The sequence below is a fragment of the Rattus norvegicus genome, chromosome 9 (genome assembly GCF_021556685.1).
Source record: "Rattus norvegicus strain SHRSP/BbbUtx chromosome 9, alternate assembly SHRSP_T2T, whole genome shotgun sequence".
In the NCBI taxonomy this organism is placed as follows: domain Eukaryota; kingdom Metazoa; phylum Chordata; class Mammalia; order Rodentia; family Muridae; genus Rattus; species Rattus norvegicus.
In genome coordinates, this window is record NC_141542.1 from 57,572,708 (window position 1) to 57,591,839 (window position 19,132).

Consider the following 19,132-nt stretch of genomic DNA (forward strand, 5'->3'; position numbering starts at 1 on the left):
TCTCTAAGTGCATGTCAGAATTGTATGTAAAATAAGGGTCACTCTCCTCATTGTTGTCTCTTGGTGTCTAAGGGTCATTGACTTAAGGATCTTCTAGATATTGGCGACCTAGGATGCTCAAGCCCCTAAGTGTTCAGGAGCTGAATAAGCCTCCTATATACTTTGAATCATATCTGGGTCACTTATAATACCAAACACAAAGGAAATGCTAGATGGGTTGTTGCTATAATGTCTGACTTAAAGAATGAGGACAAGAACGAGGTCTGTGTATGTATAGCAGAGACATTGAGAAAAAAACAAGGCCAAGTTTTCCAACCGTGTTTTCTGATTTTAACAAGCAGTTTTAGCAAATGGGTCTTTCAGATATAGCATCATTCTGTGAAAAGAAGGAAACATGAGAAGAAAAACTCTAAGTACCTCTATGAAATGGTATCACAAGTCTATTTATTGTGAGAAACTCCTGTCGTGGGTCTCTATGGGCACCAGTCTCCAAGAGCCCCCAAGGCCTACAACCCCAAACTCCAACGAGCTGGCTCCCTTCTATTTGGAACCTCACTAGGGTCTTGACCCCCTTGAGACTTCTCTGCCTCCTGTTTCGAAGGCTGTATTTGGGGATGCAGCAGATATGTGTATTTTTTTCAACCCCATCCCCTGCTTTCTTTTGGAATTTAGAAAAAGCAAAACTATCCAGATGGGAATTTAATTCACATGTCTTTAAGCATATCTCTGAGTGGGTATTCAAATGTTGACTGCTGGTTGGTATCAACTGGGGGAGATCATGGTTACTGTTTTGGGGATCAGCTTTCAGGTACAATTTCACAGGGTGTTGGGTACTTTTTGAAAGCTTCCAAGTGATCCTCTTGGTACGCAGCAATGCCAGAAACATTGGTTGAAGCCAAGTGGGGACTTCCTAAGAAGATACAAGTGAATTAGAATCTGGGGCTTAACAGTCTCCTAACTTGATGTGTGCTAAGCGAGTCTGAAGATACCAGGGTAAAGGGCAAAAGCTTATCATCCCTGCAAACCGTTTCCATGCACTTTACCGACATCATCTTAGTAAAGATGCTTGGCCCTGCATCTAAATGCAATATGCAATCGCACTGACCAAGTGAGATTAATTTACTGAATTCTCCTCAGGGTTTTTCCATCCCAGGTTTCAGGAGTTGAGGTATTTTCTTTTCGTTGGCCACTTACCCCCATTCATCCCATCTTTAATGAGACTGAGGTCAGGAAGCCAGCTGACACTCTACTCAAGTCAAGGGAATCAATTTTAATTTTGGGAAATGACAAATTGAGGCAGAGAGGCAGACCGGGAACAGGTTCCCTCTTAGCAATGGATACAGTCCAATACAAGGACAGGTTTGTTAACTTCTCAGAGCACTCTGAAAGATTCAGGGGTGAGTTCCTGAGGTCTGACTTTCGTCTTGCCTTGGAGATGTGTTATCACAGCACTGTAGGCCAGCAACCAACACATAGCCACATAATTAATGTTCAGGGACCCAGGGAAGATGTAGTTTCCTATGCGAGTCCTCACCAAGACCTGGGGAACTCTGTCTTAGAGCTAGGGAGAAAGCAGACACTACATGATCTGTGTGTGAGAAAGAATGAAGGCCTAAAAGGTCCAGCCTGTTCATGACATGAAGTTAGACCTTCCTGAACCTTTATCGCGACACTTCTGAAAACATAGTAATGCTGTTCCAAGCTCAGGGCAAAGCAGAGCTCCAATGGCTTCTCATGACCCAGGCTACCCCAGATTCCTACAGGAGGGTGCACAGCTTGAGGCAGACTCTGACCCTTTGTCAACTCTGATAGAAGCCTTTAAGGTTTATTTTTTAATTTTTAAAACATATTTTTTATTGGATATTTTATGTATTTACATTTCAAATGTTATCCCCTTTCCAATTCTCCCCTCTTCCACCCCTTACCCCTGTTTCTATGAGGATACTCTCCCTCCCACCCACCCACGCCCTCCTCAGCACCCTGGCATTACCCTACACGGGGGAAATGAGCCTTCATAGAACCAAGAGCTTCACCTCCTATTGATGCCAGACAATGCCATCCTCTGCTACATATGCGGCTGAGACCATGGATCCCTCCACGTGTACTCTTTGGTTGGTGGTTTAGTCCCTGGGAGCTCTGGGGTGTCTGGTTGGTTGATATTGTTGTTCTTCCTATGGGGTTGCTCCTTCAGTCCTTCTCCTAACTCCTCCATTGGGGTCCTTCCATTAAGGTTTATAACTAGAGTAGGTAGAAGATGCTTGAGGAAAAGAAGTCTAGAAAAGCCCATGAAGCTCTGGCCGCCCTGATTTGGTTGATGCCCCAGAGTAACCCCACAAGGCCCCTGAAGATCTACAGCCAGTTTCCAATAGGAGCAGCAACATAGTTCAGAACCAGTATGTGTACCACAACAGAAAGGTCCCTGGGAGGGAGACTGTTTTCTCTGGTCACCTCAGAGAAGGCAAACTGAGTGGCATCCCACACTAAGCCCAATCTTGGATCTGGTCCCCTAAAGGAGAAAGTTACCATGGGGACTGAAGAGGCCTGAGTATCCTGCAGGCTCTACCACTTCCCCCACAAAGTCACTATCACATCAGCAGAGTCTGGACCTTAGGGAAGCCTTGGCCTGCACACAGAGTAACAGTTTTATTAGATACAGCGTTTCCTTTTCTATTCTGGAGTCAGTTGCTTGGCTCCCATTCCCGTATCAGCTGGGCAATTGTAGCTACATGTGGGCAGCCTAGAGAGAGGATGACCATTTTCTTTCCAGTTAACACTTGCTTCTATTTCTCTTTAGAGAGAGCAGGTGGGTCTCTGAAGAGCCAGGAAAGTCCTGTGATCAGGACCTACAGGAAACTAGTGCTACCTTGCTTCCTCAGGGTCAGGGAACGTCTCCATTTTTTTTTTGATTCTTTTTTTCGGAGCTGGGGACCGAACCCAGGGCCTTGCGCTTCCTAGGTAAGCGCTCTACCACTGAGCTAAATCCCCAGCCCCTCCATTTTTAAACATTTTAAAAATTATTTATTTATTTCTGACCACAAACATTAATAAGTACTATTTGTTAAGATTCAGAGGACAGTGCTGTGCTCCCCCCACAGCCCCCCTCCCTGCCATGGTGAACCACAGGGTCATAGAAACCCATGCCCCGAGGAGAAGAGCCGGGCCACACAGGGCACTAGAACAGTCAAGGAGTGATTTCTATGCCTCTAGTCTTAGGGGCCAGAAACAGATGATCGTGACCCATTAAGACCTAAGGAGGTAATCAATCATCTTGAGGGTGGAGGGTAGGACGGGTGAGATGGGGCAGAGACAGAAAATGCTGATTTCCCAATCCTGGTCTCTCTGCCTAATGAGAAGCAGGTTTTGCAGAATTATGTTCTTTGAGCAGTTTCCCTCTGAGGGAACTTCAGTTCTGAGCAGTCCGGGCTGTCCAAAGTGAGCATCTCTGTGTAGGCTCCCTCCTCGCCCCTTCAGAGTGGCCTGGGGGACCTAAGCCTGTGTCCTGCACCCTTTTGCCAGAACACAACCCCCACCAAAGCCTCACTCAGAAGGCATTGCTTGTTTTGTTTCTACCTTGAACTGAACAGAAGAACCGGAGGCCAGAAGGTGCAGTAGCTTCCTGTGAGTTACGGTCTCACCTCTGGCAGGCAGATAGCTAACAGTGAGAGTTGATGGGTCCTGGTGAGAAGACTTCCTTTTATGCTGGTTTCATCTATGATCTGCTGAGTCTGCCCATGTGGAACCAGGCAAAGCTCCCCGATGAGAGAAACCAGAGGATCTTTTGGCTTCTGATAGTTTGTTGGTTGTTCACAAACTCAGTAACTGAGTAGGATGGGGAAGAGATGAAGAGAGTCCTTGTCTTCTGCGGAGAGCTTATGCATGTTCAGTGAAGAGTGCTGCAGAGGACCACAGAAGTCAGTGAGGAGAATGTGGGGGAGGGCCCTGGAGGTCAAAAAATGGTGCAGGCTTATGTTGGGGGTAAGCAGCCAGCACACTCAGAGAGTGATGTGTGGCACAGGCCTGGAGGAGCAAAGAGTGCAAACGACAGGCAGCCCAGGCAGAGGGGCAGGGGACCGCTCAGATTCATTTCTGGAGAGGCAGACACCTGGGACCTGAAACCTCCATTCCAGGCAGGTTCTGTGGGAGGTGCTAGGGGATTTTAATGTTAGTCAAGTCATAAATCCAGCCACAGGGAGACAAATACAAATGGTTTGAATTTCCTTATTTGAAAATATATGCAGCAAACATTCTCATTCTCAGGTGCAGTTTCAAGATCCTGTTCTATTCCCCACCCCACCTCCAACCTCAGAACAACCTTCCCACGGAAGTTCACGATCCTACTGACCCCTCCCTCTTTCTCCTCCCGTAGGCTCCGAGGGTCCTGTGCACTCTGGAAGTTGGTGTGGACGATGTTCATCTTGCTTGTGTTAGTAACTGGGGTTTCAGCTTTCACCACTCCAGCAGTGGTGCACACAGGAAGGGTTTCTGAGTCTCCCGTTACATCAGAGAAGCACCCAGGTGAGAAACGACCTCTTCAGCTGGGAAAGGGCTTGGGGGGTGGGTGGGTGGGTGGCGGGGCAGTGGGGGGACAGTTTGCTCGGTTAACAAGCAGCAAAGTACAAATATTCATGGCTTGGCAATCGATGACAGATACTCCCTGTCTGTATGCTGAAGCCTGGGTGTGTGTCTTTCCTGCTAGGAAGAGATTGGAGATTAATGAAGTTTGCCCTTATTCAAAGATGCCTTTACTTAGGAATTTGAGATGCCCGGGGAAGACTGCAGCTTTAATACAGATTGTAATCTGTTAGCAGGACAGCAATCTTTGAGCCAGACTAGAGACCACTGCTCCAGGTGGGGTGTGGGAAGGATTTTTTTTTTAAATTAGTTAATTTATTTACTTTACATCCGGATGGCAGCTTAGTTTACCCTCCCTCCTCTCCTCCCTCCCACCTCACCCCTGCCCTTCTTTCTCTTTCTCCTTAGAAAAGGGAGGCTTCTCACGGATGTCAACCCACCTTGGCATATCAAGTTGCAGCAGGACTGGGAGCATCTTCTCCTGCTGAGGCTAGACAAGGCAGCCCAACTAAGGGGAAGGGATCCACAGGAAGGCAGCAGAGCTCATATAGCTCCTGCTGTTAGGGACAGAGCTGCACACGTGTTACACGCCTGCAGAGGGCCTGGGTCCATCCCATGCATGCTCTCTCTGGTTGGAGTTATTTAGGTCCCTGTGTGCGCCTACAGGCCCAAGTCAGTTGATTCTGTAGCTTTTCTCGTAGTGTCCTTCACCTCTATGGCTCCTTCAATCCTTCCTACCCGCCTTCCATAGATTCCCAAGCTCTGCCTAACGTTTGGCTGTGGCTCTCTCCATCTGCTTCCATCAGTTGCTGGGTGAAGCCTCTCAGATGACAGTTACGCTAGCTGCCTTTCTGGACGTATAGCAGAATACCGTGAATAGTATCAGGGGTGGGCTCTCTCTCATGGGCTGGGTCTCAAGCTGGGACAGCCATGGGTTGGCCGTTCCTCCATTTCTGCTCCAACTTCATCCCTGCGTGTCTTGTTGGTAGGAGAAGTTGTAGGTGTAAGGTTTTGTGGTTGGGATGGTGTCCCAGTCCCTCCATTTGGAGCCATTTTCTGTTTGCTGGAGATGGATGACCTTTTTGGGTTCTATGTCCTTCATTGTCAGGAGTCTTAACTAGGGTCACCTCATAGATTCCTGGAAGTTTCCATTGTTCTAGACTTCTGGGTCGTCCCACATATGCCCCCGTACCCTTCCATCCTCCCTCCAGCTCTCCTCCCCCACTCCCCCTCACTCATCCGGTTTCCTCCCTCTATTCATACCCCTATGTCTATTCTATCTCTCCTTCTCAGTGAGATTCAAGGGTCCCCCTGCCCCTTTGTTATTTAGCGTCTTTGAGTTTGTGAAGCATAGTATGGTTCTCTTGTACCTCATGCCTAATATCCACTTAAAAGTTAGTACACACCATGTTTGTCTGGATCTGGGTTACCTCACTCAGGATGACATTTTCTGGTTCCATCCATTTGCCTGCAGATTTTATGACGTCATCATTTTTAAATAGCTGAGCAATATCCCGTTGTGTACATTTGCCACATTTTCTTTATCCATTCTTCGGTTGTGGGGACACGTAGGCTGTTTCCAGTTTCTGCTATTATGAATAAATCTGCTATAAACATAGTTGAGCATAGTTGTGGTATGATGGAGCATCTTTTGGGCATATGCCCAGGAGTTGTATAGTTGGGTCTTGAGGTAGAATGAGTCCCAGTTTTCTGAGAAACTTCCAGATTGACTTCCAAAGTGGCTGCATAACTTTTCCAGCCCACCAGCCATGGTTGGATATAAAATTTTAAAGGTGGAGGTCACAAGCTTGTCAGCACAAGCAAGTCAAGAGCCTTGTGCTCTGCCAAGGTTACGTTGTCAAGGCAACATCAAAATAGTCCTTGAATGTCTGCATAAGAAGGTTACAGAAGCCCCCCTCCCCCAAAGTAGTCAGACATATCCTAAGTAGATGGTCACAGCTGTATATTTCTGGATGGGAGTCACAGTTACTAGAAACTTATCTTCCAGCAACTGGAGTCAGAGACAAATGTTTAGTAGGTAATAAAACGATGCTTAATATAAAATGGAGTTTTTTTTAGCTATCATGCCTTTGACTTGAAACATACAGTCTGTTACAACCAATCCCTTTTACCTCTGTTTACATAGTTCAACTTTAAAAAAAAAGATTTATTTATTTATTATGTATAAGTATACTGTAGCTGTCTTCAGACACACCAGAAGAGGGCATCAGATCTCATTACAGATGGTTGTGAGCCAGCATGTGGTTGCTGGTAGTTGAACTCAGGACCTCTGGAAGAGTAGTTAGTGCTCTTAACCACTGAGCCACCTCTCCAGACCATAGTTCAACTTTTAATATCAACAAATGAAAAGTGAGCCTTTATTTAAATCTTTAAGAAAAGATTTAAAACCTTGCCTTTATGTGTGTGTGTGTGTGTGTGTGTGTGTGTGTGTATGGTATAGTGGTGGTGGTGATGGGGAGAGAGAGAGAGAGAGAGAGAGAAAGAGAGAGAGAGAGAGAGAGAGAGAGAGAGAGAGAGAGAGAGAGAGAGCGCAACGCAGGCAGGTGTCTTGGAAGATCAGAAGAGAGTGTTAGGTCACTTGTAGCTAAAGTTACAGATGCTTGTGAGCCTTCTGATATATATGCTAAAGAATTTCCAGTCCCCATTTTTTAAAATTAAAATGTGAACCTGATTTATCTGCCTCCACAGGATAGAAATAGAAATTGATGGTCCCAGGTTATCATTCGGGAAGTTTAAAATCATAGGAACAGAGGGTACTGCCCATGGGAACTTGGGTACAGGTCACTTTGCTGGGACCATGCAGAAGCTTGCTTAGATGTGCTGTGTACCCATGGGTTGGGACCAACCTCATTTTGGGGACTTGTTTTGTGATGTGAGCAGGTCTGGGATCTAATGCCTACTATCTCTGACTTGTAGTTCTTGGAGACGATTGCTGGTTTCGTGGCAGAGATTTCAAATCGGAATTGAGGCTGGAAGGTGAGCCCGTGGTCCTGAGGTGCCCCCTGGTACCTCATTCAGACACCTCCAGCAGTTCCCGCAGCCTTCTGACATGGAGTAAATCGGACTCTTCTCAGCTGATCCCAGGAGATGAGCCAAGGATGTGGGTGAAGGATGATACGCTCTGGGTTCTGCCAGCAGTTCAGCAGGACTCTGGTACCTACATCTGCACATTCAGGTAAGACCCTCTAGGACCGGGACAATGTGGCTGCAGGCAGAATGGACTCTAAGGTTTTCAGTGACAATTGTACTTTCAAAGTACATGAATGGGGGTTGGGGATTTAGCTCAGTGGTAGAGCGCTTGCCTAGGAAGCGCAAGGCCCTGGGTTCGGTCCCCAGCTCCGAAAAAAAGAACCAAAAAAAAAAAAATACGTGAATGGCCGCTCACACTATGTTCTCCTCCTTTGTGTACCTGCAAAACTCCTGTGCTGGTTAGAAATATATGTGTGTGTGTGTGTGTGTGTGTGTGTGTATGTATGTATATATATATATATGTGTATGGATATTTACATACACATATATGTATATACATACACTATATATATATATATATATATATATTTCTGTCAACTTGACATAAGCTAATTTCACCTTGGAAGAAGGAATCTCAATTGAGTAATTGTCTCCATTAGACTGACTTATAGGCAAATGCATGAAACATTTTTCTGGTTAATGATTTATGTAGATCTATGTAGAAGGGTCTAGCCCAGTGTCTTACTGTTTTATTGTTGTGGGAGAGACACCATGACCATGTCACTTCTTATGAAAGGAAGCATTTGGTTGGGGCTTACTTACAGAGTCAGAGGTTTAGTCCATTATCACCATGGTGGGCAGGGCATGCAGGCAGACGTGGTGCTGGATAATTAGCTGAGAGTTCTACATTGGGATCCACAGGTAACAGGAAGACAGAGACACTGAACCTGGCTTAGGCTTTTGAGACCCCCAAATCTTCCCGCCAGTGACACCTGACCCAACAAGACCACACCCACTCCAACAAGGCCACACCTACTCCAACAAGGCCACACCTCCTAATCTTTTTCAAAGTTGTACCAAGCATCAAATATGTGAGCCTCTGGGGGCCATTCTTATTTAAACCACCACACCCGCTGTGGGTGATGTCATCCCTGGTCAGGAGGTCCTGGGTTGTGAACAAGCCATGTAAAACAAACCTGTAAGCTGACGTCATGGCGTCATGAAGGACTGTAAGCTGCAAGCTGACATAGCCTCTTTCCTTTCTATGTTATGTTTAGTCCTGGTATTCATGCTGCCCCATGCAACTTCCTATTCTATGTTCTACTGCTTTTAAAAACAAATTGTTGTAACATACATATAACATAGATCCTACCGTGTTGACCGTTTTTAAGTGAACTGCTCAAGCAAGCTAAGCACTTCCACATGGTGGCGCTGGCACCACGACCTTCTACCTTCAGAACTTCCTCTTCTTCAGGAACCAAAGCTTGGTCCTCATTAAACTACAGCTGTCCATCGTTCCCCGCTGCCGCCCCTGGCAACCAGTGTTCTACCTTCTGTCTCTGTGAATTTGCTTCTTGTAGGTGATTCATGCAAGTGTTACAGCCCACGTTGGAACTCCCTTCCCTTTACAAGGCTGACTGTTGCTATCTTATGGTGCAAACATCCCACATTCCTGTTTGTCCATTTGTCCTTCTGCGATCTGCAAGCTTGTCCTGCTTTGTGGCCATTTTCAGGAATGCCATTATGAGTAACACATAAGCTTCTGCTCGTGTTTCTGGATCACTGTCAATTTATGCCCGATTTCCTTTTACTTGTGAACTGCCATTCCATTTTCCACTGCAGCGGCATTGACTTCCGTCCCCACAAGGGTTCTGCTGCTCTCCAGATTGGTCAATGCTGGTTGCTTATTTAATTATTACAGTGCCATTCTAAAGTGTGTGACGTGGTGCCCCGTGTCTTGGTTGTCATTTCTGGTGTCTCAAATTTCCATGTCTTTCTTAGTCCCTTGTGTCTACTTCTTGGAGAAATGGCTTCTCCAGACCTTGCTGGTTTGGAGAACTGTGTTGCTTACTGCAGGATTTTGGGATGTCTTCTAGTTAGCTGTATGACTTGCAGATACTTTATCTTTCTCCGTGGCTTGCCTAGATACTCTGTCAGCAGTGTCCTCTGCATGAACACATTTACATTTTAGTGAATTCTATATTATGTCTTTCTTTTCTTCTAGTGCTTGTTTTCTTCTAGGTTGAGGGAATCAGATTATTTCAAAGTAATGAAGCTTTCCCCTTCATTTTCTTCCTATGAACTTAAGCATCTAACTCCTATGTTTCAGGGCTGACATACTTTGAGCTAGATTTTGCATACGGTCTGAAGCCAGGGAGGTCTGTTTTGGCCTGGACCTTCTTGCTTTCTCAACACTGTTTGTTGAAAAGATTGTTCTCTCTTCAGTGTGGACATGTCCTGCTGCTCCTGGAAGGGTAAAGTTGTTGGCTTCATATTGAAGATCTTAAATTCTTATGATCTTAGTTTCTCGTGTGGTTCTTCTAAAAGGGTTAGGACACACCCTTGGCCTGCCTGGAGAACAGCCATCCCCCTCCAGATGGCTGCCCTGCCCCAGACCACTGCTCGATCCACCCATTGCTGGCTTTAGAGTCCAGATAGATTTCATTAACTCGTTTATGGGGAAATTGCCCAGGATATGGTCACTTAGAAGAGCCAGGCAGGGTGATATTCTTAGCAGGAATGGAGGAAGTTCAGACACTATCAGCTCCAGTCCTAGGTAGGTATGAGAAACGTGCATACAGGGTTGGAGATGGCTCAGTGGTTAAGAGCACTGACTGCTCTTCCAGAGGTCCTGAGTTCAAATCCCAGCCAACCACATGGTGGCTCACAACCATCTGTCATGGGATCCGATGCCCTCTTCTGGTGTGTCTGAAGACAGCTGCAGTGTACTCACACGTTCCAGGACACAAGATTGACCTGTCCTGCTTGTGCTCTTACTATTGGGAAGTCACATGACCTTTCTATCACTCAGAGTAGTCAATAAATCAATCTTTAAAAGAAAGAAAGAAAAGAAGTGTGTATGCACTGGAAAGATGGCTCAATGGTTAAAAGATGCTGTTCTTGCTGGGGAAGGAAGCAAGTGATCTTTCCTGTATCAGGGAAACAGGAACATCTGACTTGCGGCAGGTATGAAGTTGCTCTCCTCCCAGCTTTTCCAACTTTCTCTGAAAGTTGGAAAACTACCAGGGAAACTTAGAAGTACTGTAGAAGGTCAAACAAGCAAACAACCACCGAGATGAGACCTCCATCTTGGAATTGGAATGACAAAATGAAAATCTTAGCCTCTCCCCTGTGCCTCCTGATACTCAAGTTTCAGTTTTCTTTCCTGATGAGAAGTTCGTTGGGAGGGTGAGGTGGACTAACCACAGCATGGGGACGTCTTTGTGTGAGAGAGTCATGGTCTATGACCCATATGAGCACGGAGACCCTACAGGGCTCTTCCAGGAGGAATGATGATGTTAGGGAGCGGTGAGTAGAGGCACACTGGCCATGGAGTCAGTTTTTCTGCTAGATTAAGAATTAAAACTGATGCCCTTGTTCTTGTTGGGGAAAAGAGGGAGCTCTGAGATTGAGGGGGATACTGAAAACCTCAGGGTGTTCAAGTGTCCTTTCCTGGGGGAATGTTTGCCTTCTTTTTCAACTGTGTAATGCTAGGCTTCAACTAGGGTGGGAATCTGCAGCAACTGCTAAGGCATACTTTGGCAGTCACAGTTCCAGGACACGAGACTGCCCTACCCTGTTCTTGCTCTTGCTGTTGGGAAGTCACATGGCCTTTCTGTCACTCAGAGTAGTCAAGATAATGCTGCCAGAACAAACAGTCCCCGGGTCTCAATGTTTTGTCCCAGGGGAATTACCAGATCAATAATGTGAACAAGCTTGGGGTTCTCGGTATGTCTGGCAGGCCTGGTTTCTAGAAACTTCTCCGAGTTTATGAGATTTCTAAGAGCCTTTGATATTTGTCTCTTACTAGCTACAGAGACTTAGGTTACTTCCTTCTGTACTTAATTTACTTTAGTTGAAAACACTAGCAGAATCAGCAGCACCTTGTATGTCTATTGCTAGACAGGAGATCAGTTCGCTGTGAGTAGCTACTGAAAGAACTCTTCGGATTTCTCACTTGTATCTCTGTAATGGGATCATTCGTTTATTTGATCATTTCATACACTCGTTTACCGGATTTTGGTTATTTTCATTTCCCATCACTGTCTTCTTTTTCCATTGAAACCCCTCTCTTCCCTCAAATCCTCTTCCAACTCTGGTGTCTTTTCGTGTACAGGACACATCGTGTTTAATCACGGTTGCTTGCAGGAGTGGGTTGTTATTTACTAGCGTGTGGGAACTTAGGGACCACACAGCTGGAGAAGATGGCAGCCTCCTGCCCTGGTACCCAGTAACTGCGTAGAGTGAGTGGCTCACCTCAGTGAGGAGTGAGCCTCAGATGATCCTCCCTGTGCATTATGTAATCACCCATATAGGTAACCAGAGCTGCTCTGAATTCATGAATACAGCAACCATGCCGTGTCCAGAAGATGCTATTTCACAGCATTTCCCCCAACCGCTGGGTCTTACATTCTCTCTGCCTCCTCCTTTGTAATGCTCCCCGAGTCTCTGAGTGGGTTGATATGAATGTCCCACGTGGGGCCAAGCAGTCCAGAGTCATTTATTCTTTATGTTTTTACTGCCATTGAGTCTCTCTATTGCCATCCACTGAAAACAGAGGCTTCTCCGGTGAAGGCTGAGAGGAGTTTTCATTGATGAGTATAAAGACAAATATTTAATTTAGAAGGCAGTTGGACACCATGTCCCTTTAACAGAACAATAGCAAGAAGGTTTGGCTTAGGACCTGTGACCTCTCTAGCCTTGGAGAACAGGTTTACAGAATCAAGCATGGGTTTCTTCCTATGGAGGAAGCCTCTGACCCACCCAGAGAACAGTTGGTTACCTCCATATGATGGTTTGTATATGCTTGGCACGGGGAGTGGCACTATTAGAAGGTGTGGCCTTGTTAGAGTAGGTGTGACCTTGTTGGAGGGGGTGTGTCACTGGGGGCGTGGGATTAAGACCCTCACCCTTGCTGCCTGGAAGTCAAATCTTCCACTAGCAGCCTTCAGATGAAGATGTAGAACTCAGCTCCTCCTGCACCATGCCTGCCTGGATGCTGCCATGCTCCCGCCTTGATGATACTGGACTGAACCTCTGAACCCTTAAGCCAGCCCCAATTAAATGTTGTCCTTATAAGACTTGCCTTGGTCATGGTGTCTGTTCACAGCAGGAAAACCCTAAGACATTCCATTAGAGCCATGCCATTAATACATCAGGGGGTGTACCCTGCCAGGCAGCTCATGAGGTCCACATCTTTGGATGTATATATTATTAGGCTTTTTTTAGAAGTAACTTTTACATCATATTTGCAATTGATTCTCATGATCTCACATGGTATGTTATTTATCTTAGGCAGCTACCCATCTGAGGGTCTTAGCTGATAAAATATATATTTTTCTATATTATTTTGTTTCATTTTCATTTTTTATCTTTTGGATGCCTCAGTTAAATGCAGAGCCTCATCCAGGCTGAGCACAGGGTCTACCTGTCAGCTCCTTGGTTTTCTATTTTAGACATTTGGTTTTATTAATATCTTCTATTCCTTCATCCATTTTCCCTCACATTCCCAGCAACACACACACACACACACACACATACACACACACACATACACACACACATACACACACATACACACACATACACACATACACACACACGTACACACATACACACACATACACACACATACACACACACACATACACACACATACACACACACATACACACATACACACACACATACACACACATACACACACATACACACACACATACACACATACACACACACATACACACACATACACACACACACACACACACACACACACACACACACACACACACACACTGCTCTGGCCTAGTCTCAGTTCTAAGGACAACATTTGGTATGTTCAAGTCTTCCTTGAACGCTTGATAACATCTTAGTCCTAGAATCATGGGTGTTTTGACAAACAACCGAAACATCTTTCCAAATCAGTTGTTTCCTCCAACCCCCTCCTATGTAGTTTGGTTCGATTTTTTTTTTTTTGAGTCCAAATACAAAGCTCTCAGCTGTTGTCTGAAACTAGAGATCAGTTGGTGAAGCATTCTTGGGGGGGAAGCTCAGTGCCCTGGGCATGGCAATGACGCTTCAGCAGTGGTGCAGGGTTTCTTCATGAGAAGCACAGGCACACAGCTCGTAGGGAGCAGTCAGATGTGATACTTTGGTATCTCGAGAAGTTAAAAGGAACAGGAGGTGAACCATACCCAACAAGGCAGTGCAGGCTGGGCATGATGGGGGTGGGAATATGTTCTTACTTTCATTTGGTTTTGTATTTCTATCTTTCCACTCATTGCCGCTTTCTTTTTTCTTAACAAATTAGAAACGCGTCCCACTGTGAACAAATGTCTCTGGAACTCAAGGTCTTTAAGAATACCGAAGCCTCTTTCCCTCTCGTCTCCTACTTGCAAATCTCAGCTCTCTCCTCCACCGGGTTACTTGTGTGCCCTGACCTGAAAGAGTTCATCTCCAGCAGAACTGATGGAAAGATACAGTGGTATAAGGTAATGCTTCGAAACGTGTATGCCACTAACCTACATCTCGATGGTTGTAGAACACATCTGATTGAAGACCATCATGAAGACACAGAGAATTGCATATTCAGACATATAATATTAATTAAAATGGCAATGATTAGTATTGTATATTGGTACTTCTGTGGTTTGGATAAGGTTCATGTAGGAAGACTACGAAATGACTTCAGAGTCCATAACTGCTAGGTAGCTTTTGAGTGTCACTTGCCTAGAACAAAATCCCCAAACAACCCTGTCCATTTTCTACAAAAATTTTATATCCATGTTAAAAATATCTTTTTTTTTTAAAAAAGCACAAGACAACTTTTGGGCCGCAGGAGTAAATACAGTTACAGTTTCTCCTTTGTCTTCTTTATAAAGTAGCAAGGATTTTATGGTTTCTTTATGAGGTCATTGTTTCTTTAGGAGACAGTGTTTCCAGCACAGGCTGCAAATTCATATAGAGCTGTCTACCTGTCTCTGTGTAACTCATCAAGTATGGAGAATTTTCAGGTTTTTAATGCTTGAAAAAAAAAAACTGAAAAGAATACTTCAGCACCTGAGGCTATTGACTAAGGCTCAGACTTCAATGTCCGTAAACACATTTGTATTAGGGCTTCTGTTTACGGATTGTCGGTGTCTGTACCACTGTATAGTTGTGACAGATACCACGCAGGCTACGAGGGCTGAGGACCATAAAACGTGTCCTGTCTGGCTCTTATCTGAAAGGACTTGCCAACCTCTGATACAGACATAGAAAGATGCTGAGAGGTCTGGTATCCCTTTAGTCATTGATAAGAATTTGTCCTTTAATCAACAGGTTAATCAGCTGACTGGTATTACATCAAGATGCACACATACAAGCACATGCGTTTATTATATAAGTCATAGCGATGTGGTACCGGAAACTTTCAAATGCTTTTCTGAAAGTGGATTGTGCCTGTAGATAAGCCTGGTGAGCTGGAGAGAGAGAGAGAGGAGTGGAGCGAGTAGGAGAGAGAGAGCCTTCTCTTGGTTTAGAAAGAGCAGGCAGAGGACAAATGCAGGGAGTGCCCTGCAGGGATGAACCATAGATCTGGAAACAATGTATCTGGCTTAGAAACCTTCCTTGTTTTTTGGTCTGGTGCGTTTGCCTCCTGACTTGAAACTGTTTCTGCTGTAAGCAGGGAAATTAGCAATTCTCCTTACCTGCAATTACACCTGGCCCCATGTTTGCCTCTGTACCACATTTAGTAAACGAGGCTGGCACGCGATGTTTACTATAGTCATTCCCTCCATAATCCTGCTGAACGTTGAGCACCTACTACGCTCTCCTTGTTCTAACCTCAGAGGTAGGGACTGCTCGTTTCTTCCCTTTCCAGATGATGGGCAGAAGAAGCTGACCCAAAGTCTAAGTTTATAGAACAATTGTGATATTGTGCCCCGTGTTCCTATTTGTCTACTCAGGCTAGGAGCTGTGAGATCTCCCCGTTTAATCAAGTATATTTTGAGGAAGGGTCACAGCAGTCTCAGTTTTGTCTGGGTCCCACCCAGTGTAAGATTATGACATCACTCTGGGTTGTATTTCATTACTGAAAGCCTTGAGCTCTGATCACATTTTATGTGCCCCCGTCCCCCCACCCCCTCTCTCCTTTCCGCCCCTTCCCTCCCTTCTTCTCACCCTTTCCTCCTTTCTACCCCTTCCTTTCTTCCCACCCCTCCCTCTTTCCCACCCCTCCCTCCTTTTCTTTTCTTCCTCATCACCCCTCCCCCTACCTTTGGCAGGGTTTCTCTATGTAGCTCAGTCTGGCCTCAAACTTGTAATCCTCCTGTCTCAGCTTCCCAAGTGCAGAGATTTCAGGGACATAATACCATGCACAGGATTTTCCTGGTTTAGAGAGCAATACACTCGAGGCTACAGAACGTTCAGAATGTTTTCACCCAGCCTACTTCTTCCATTTTCCTGGAGGCCTTGCTCCCGAGGGCTGTGCTTTGCCAAGAACCCCCCAGGACTCTGTGGACCCCATTTCTCCTATTTATCTACTTACAAAATTTTCTCTCTTGTAGTAAATCCTAAAATTGAAATAATTTTAAGAGAATTTCCCCCAACGTGATCTCTTCCAGCCCTAGTTTTTCACGTCTTCCTGGCTGTTTAATAGAGAGTTTCCTTGATGTTGCTCAGAGCCTGTAGAAGGCAGGTAGACCTTAAGTATATTTGTGCTGAAATGGTTTGAAATAACTCAATCTTTAAACAATGTATCCCTTTTTCTAAATGGGGTATGGGGGTACACCCATGTCATCCCAGTAGCCAGGAGGCTCAGGTAGGAGAATCAAGAATTTAAGGCCAGCCAGTATGGGCCACATGACAAGAATCTGTCCCCAAGGGAAAAAACTTTCTCTAGCAACATAGTTAAAACGGGCAAAGTTAAGAACATGCCAGGGAAATTCTTGGGTTGTAGATTCCACATGGATTCATAACGATGATACTACACTCGATGTTATTCTATAATGTAACTTTAAGATACATTTCTCCCCAAGGGCTCCATCCTCTTGGATAAAGGCAATAAGAAATTTCTGAGTGCAGGAGACCCCACACGCCTATTGATATCCAACACATCCATGGGAGATGCAGGCTATTACAGATGTGTTATGACATTTACCTACGAGGGCAAGGAATACAACATCACTAGGAATATTGAACTCCGGGTCAAAGGTAAATACTCAACACTGAGGTACCTGACTTGCCTGGTTCTAGAAGCAACATGGTAGAAAATTCAGGACCACCTAGAAACCCTCGAACGTCTTTGGCATGAAGGAAAAAGAAGAAAAACAAAATGTATGCCAACCATTCTAAATGTTACTAAAACACGGACAAGATACTTTAAGAAATATACAGCAGGAAGTTCTAAGAGAAGGAGAATTCTTGGGCAGGAAAGGGATTAAAGTAGGCATTTGAAGGGTGCAAGGCTAAAACTCACCACTAGAGGGAGCAACACCAAGGGGTCCCGGGAAATGGAAGGTTTGAGCACCGCGAGCTGGTCAGGACGCTCTTGCCAGAAGCAGGGAGAGCTTACTGCAGTGGTTCTCAACTTGTAGGTCATGACCCCTTTTGGTGGGGGAAGGATGTCACCTATCCTAGGTGTCAGGTCTTTCCAATACAATTCTTAACAGTAGCAAATTATAGTTATAAAGTAGCAACTCACTAACTTTGTGGCTGACATAAAATAACAACCTGAGTAACTGCATTAAAGGGTGGCAGCTTCAGGAAGGGTGAGAACCACTGTTTTTCTGGGGTTTCGACCAGAGCGCTGAGCATTGGCATAGCCTGTGCAGAGTGCCCTGGCTGTTGGTCATTGAAGCTGTATCCAGATGCCCTGTGTACAGGCTGACCACTACCTGCTTGAGAGCTTAACAGAAACCTTCAAAATCTGGATTTTTTTTTCAAGAATTCGTATATTTTCACCAGCATAGTAAGATCTTGGGGATAGGCATAAGTTTAAACTTGAAATCAGTTTAGGCTTCATATATTTTATTCATATATTACACAAAACCCAAAAACCGTTTGATGTAATATTTAATTAATTAATTTTTGGAGACAGGGTTTTTGGCTATACTTAGAACGTCTATGTGGTCCAGTGGCTATGAGCTGGCTTCTAATCAGAGAACCTATTGTAGCTTTTCCATGCTGTAGTCACTCATGAATGCCACCAGGTCGACTATCACAGTATTTTAATTAATTCTGTGCATCAAAACAGAGTTTTATGGTATGGAATTTTCCATGCACAGCATTATATTGCTGCTGAACAAGTGAGGTTTTAGAGTAATTCAGATTTTGAAAACCTGACGGATTATACTTGAAAAGAACGTGATAGACAGGGCTGGCTAGCATTGAACAGTCGTTTAATGTCTACCCCTCAGCTCTTACATGCCAGAGAGGAAGCGAGGTGAAAGGAGAGTAGAATAAAATATGTGAGCCCCAGAGGCTCATTTGTGTCATTATCCTGCCTGAATTGAAGCCTCTGGGGTATACTTGTTATCCTGTCCTGTGAGAAGAGAACAAGACATCTTCTTGCTCAGTTCGGGGTGGTGCCTGAGAGCGGGCCTCACTACTTGTCTGTGTGACACTGCACAGAAACGCTAGGGGGCGGCAGACCCGCGTATTGTACCGAGTTCTGAAACTGGGGCCACACCGTGGATCTTAAATGGGCTGCCTTGTCTGGCTTCAGTGTGAGAGGAAGCACCTAGCTTTGCAGAGACTTGAAGCCCCAGGGTTGGGGGATACCCGGGATGGGGTGCCCACTCGCTCAGAGGAGAAGGAGAGGGGTGAAAGGGAGGGATTGTGGGAGGGATTATGACTTGGGGGAGGGGTCAGTGAGCAGGAGATAAAGTAAGTAAAAAAAAATCAATCAATAAATCAAATAAAATTTGATGAGTTGCGCACAAGATATAAGAATGGGGGGTCCTGAACCAGACGCAGCAGAGTTACCTGAGTACTCCTCACACACACAATCCAAGTGATGCTCACACAGGGAGAATCTGAGTGCTTCTCACATGCGTGCGAAGTTTGAGTGTACTGCCCCCTCTTCCCCGCCCCCAGACTCTGAGTAGCACCCACACAGGAGAATCTAAGGTCCTACATACATCTGATAAACAGGATCTTGGGAGCTTGAAGTGCTATAATCTATATTTCCCAAGCCCTTCACCCTTAAGGCCATACAGGCACACCCTGGAGTTGGAGAACCACTGCGTTGTCCTATTTGTGATGCTGATCTTTCTCCCTTGATTGTCCCAGCCTTGTTAGAGGCAGCGATGCCACTTTCACAGTGGAGAAGCCACCTGTTCCTTAAGCTACACTGTCCTCTCATCTG

The 19,132-nt window shown here is 45.3% G+C and overlaps 1 protein-coding gene across 7 annotated transcripts in view; it reads left to right on the top strand.

The window, feature by feature from the left end:
* Window positions 1-19,132, top strand: part of Il1r2 (interleukin 1 receptor type 2) — a 40,359-nt gene that overhangs the window by 13,268 nt on the left and 7,959 nt on the right. For 2 of the 7 annotated variants that reach the window (XR_015628379.1, NM_053953.2), the window contains 4 exon segments: window positions 4,367-4,515; window positions 7,510-7,768; window positions 14,096-14,276; window positions 16,803-16,977. Coding sequence is in view for 4 of the 7 variants with exons in the window: in NM_053953.2 (NP_446405.1) it covers window positions 4,407-4,515; window positions 7,510-7,768; window positions 14,096-14,276; window positions 16,803-16,977 (724 nt within the window). In the remaining 3 variants the exon portion in view is untranslated. 7 annotated transcript variants of the gene reach the window in all.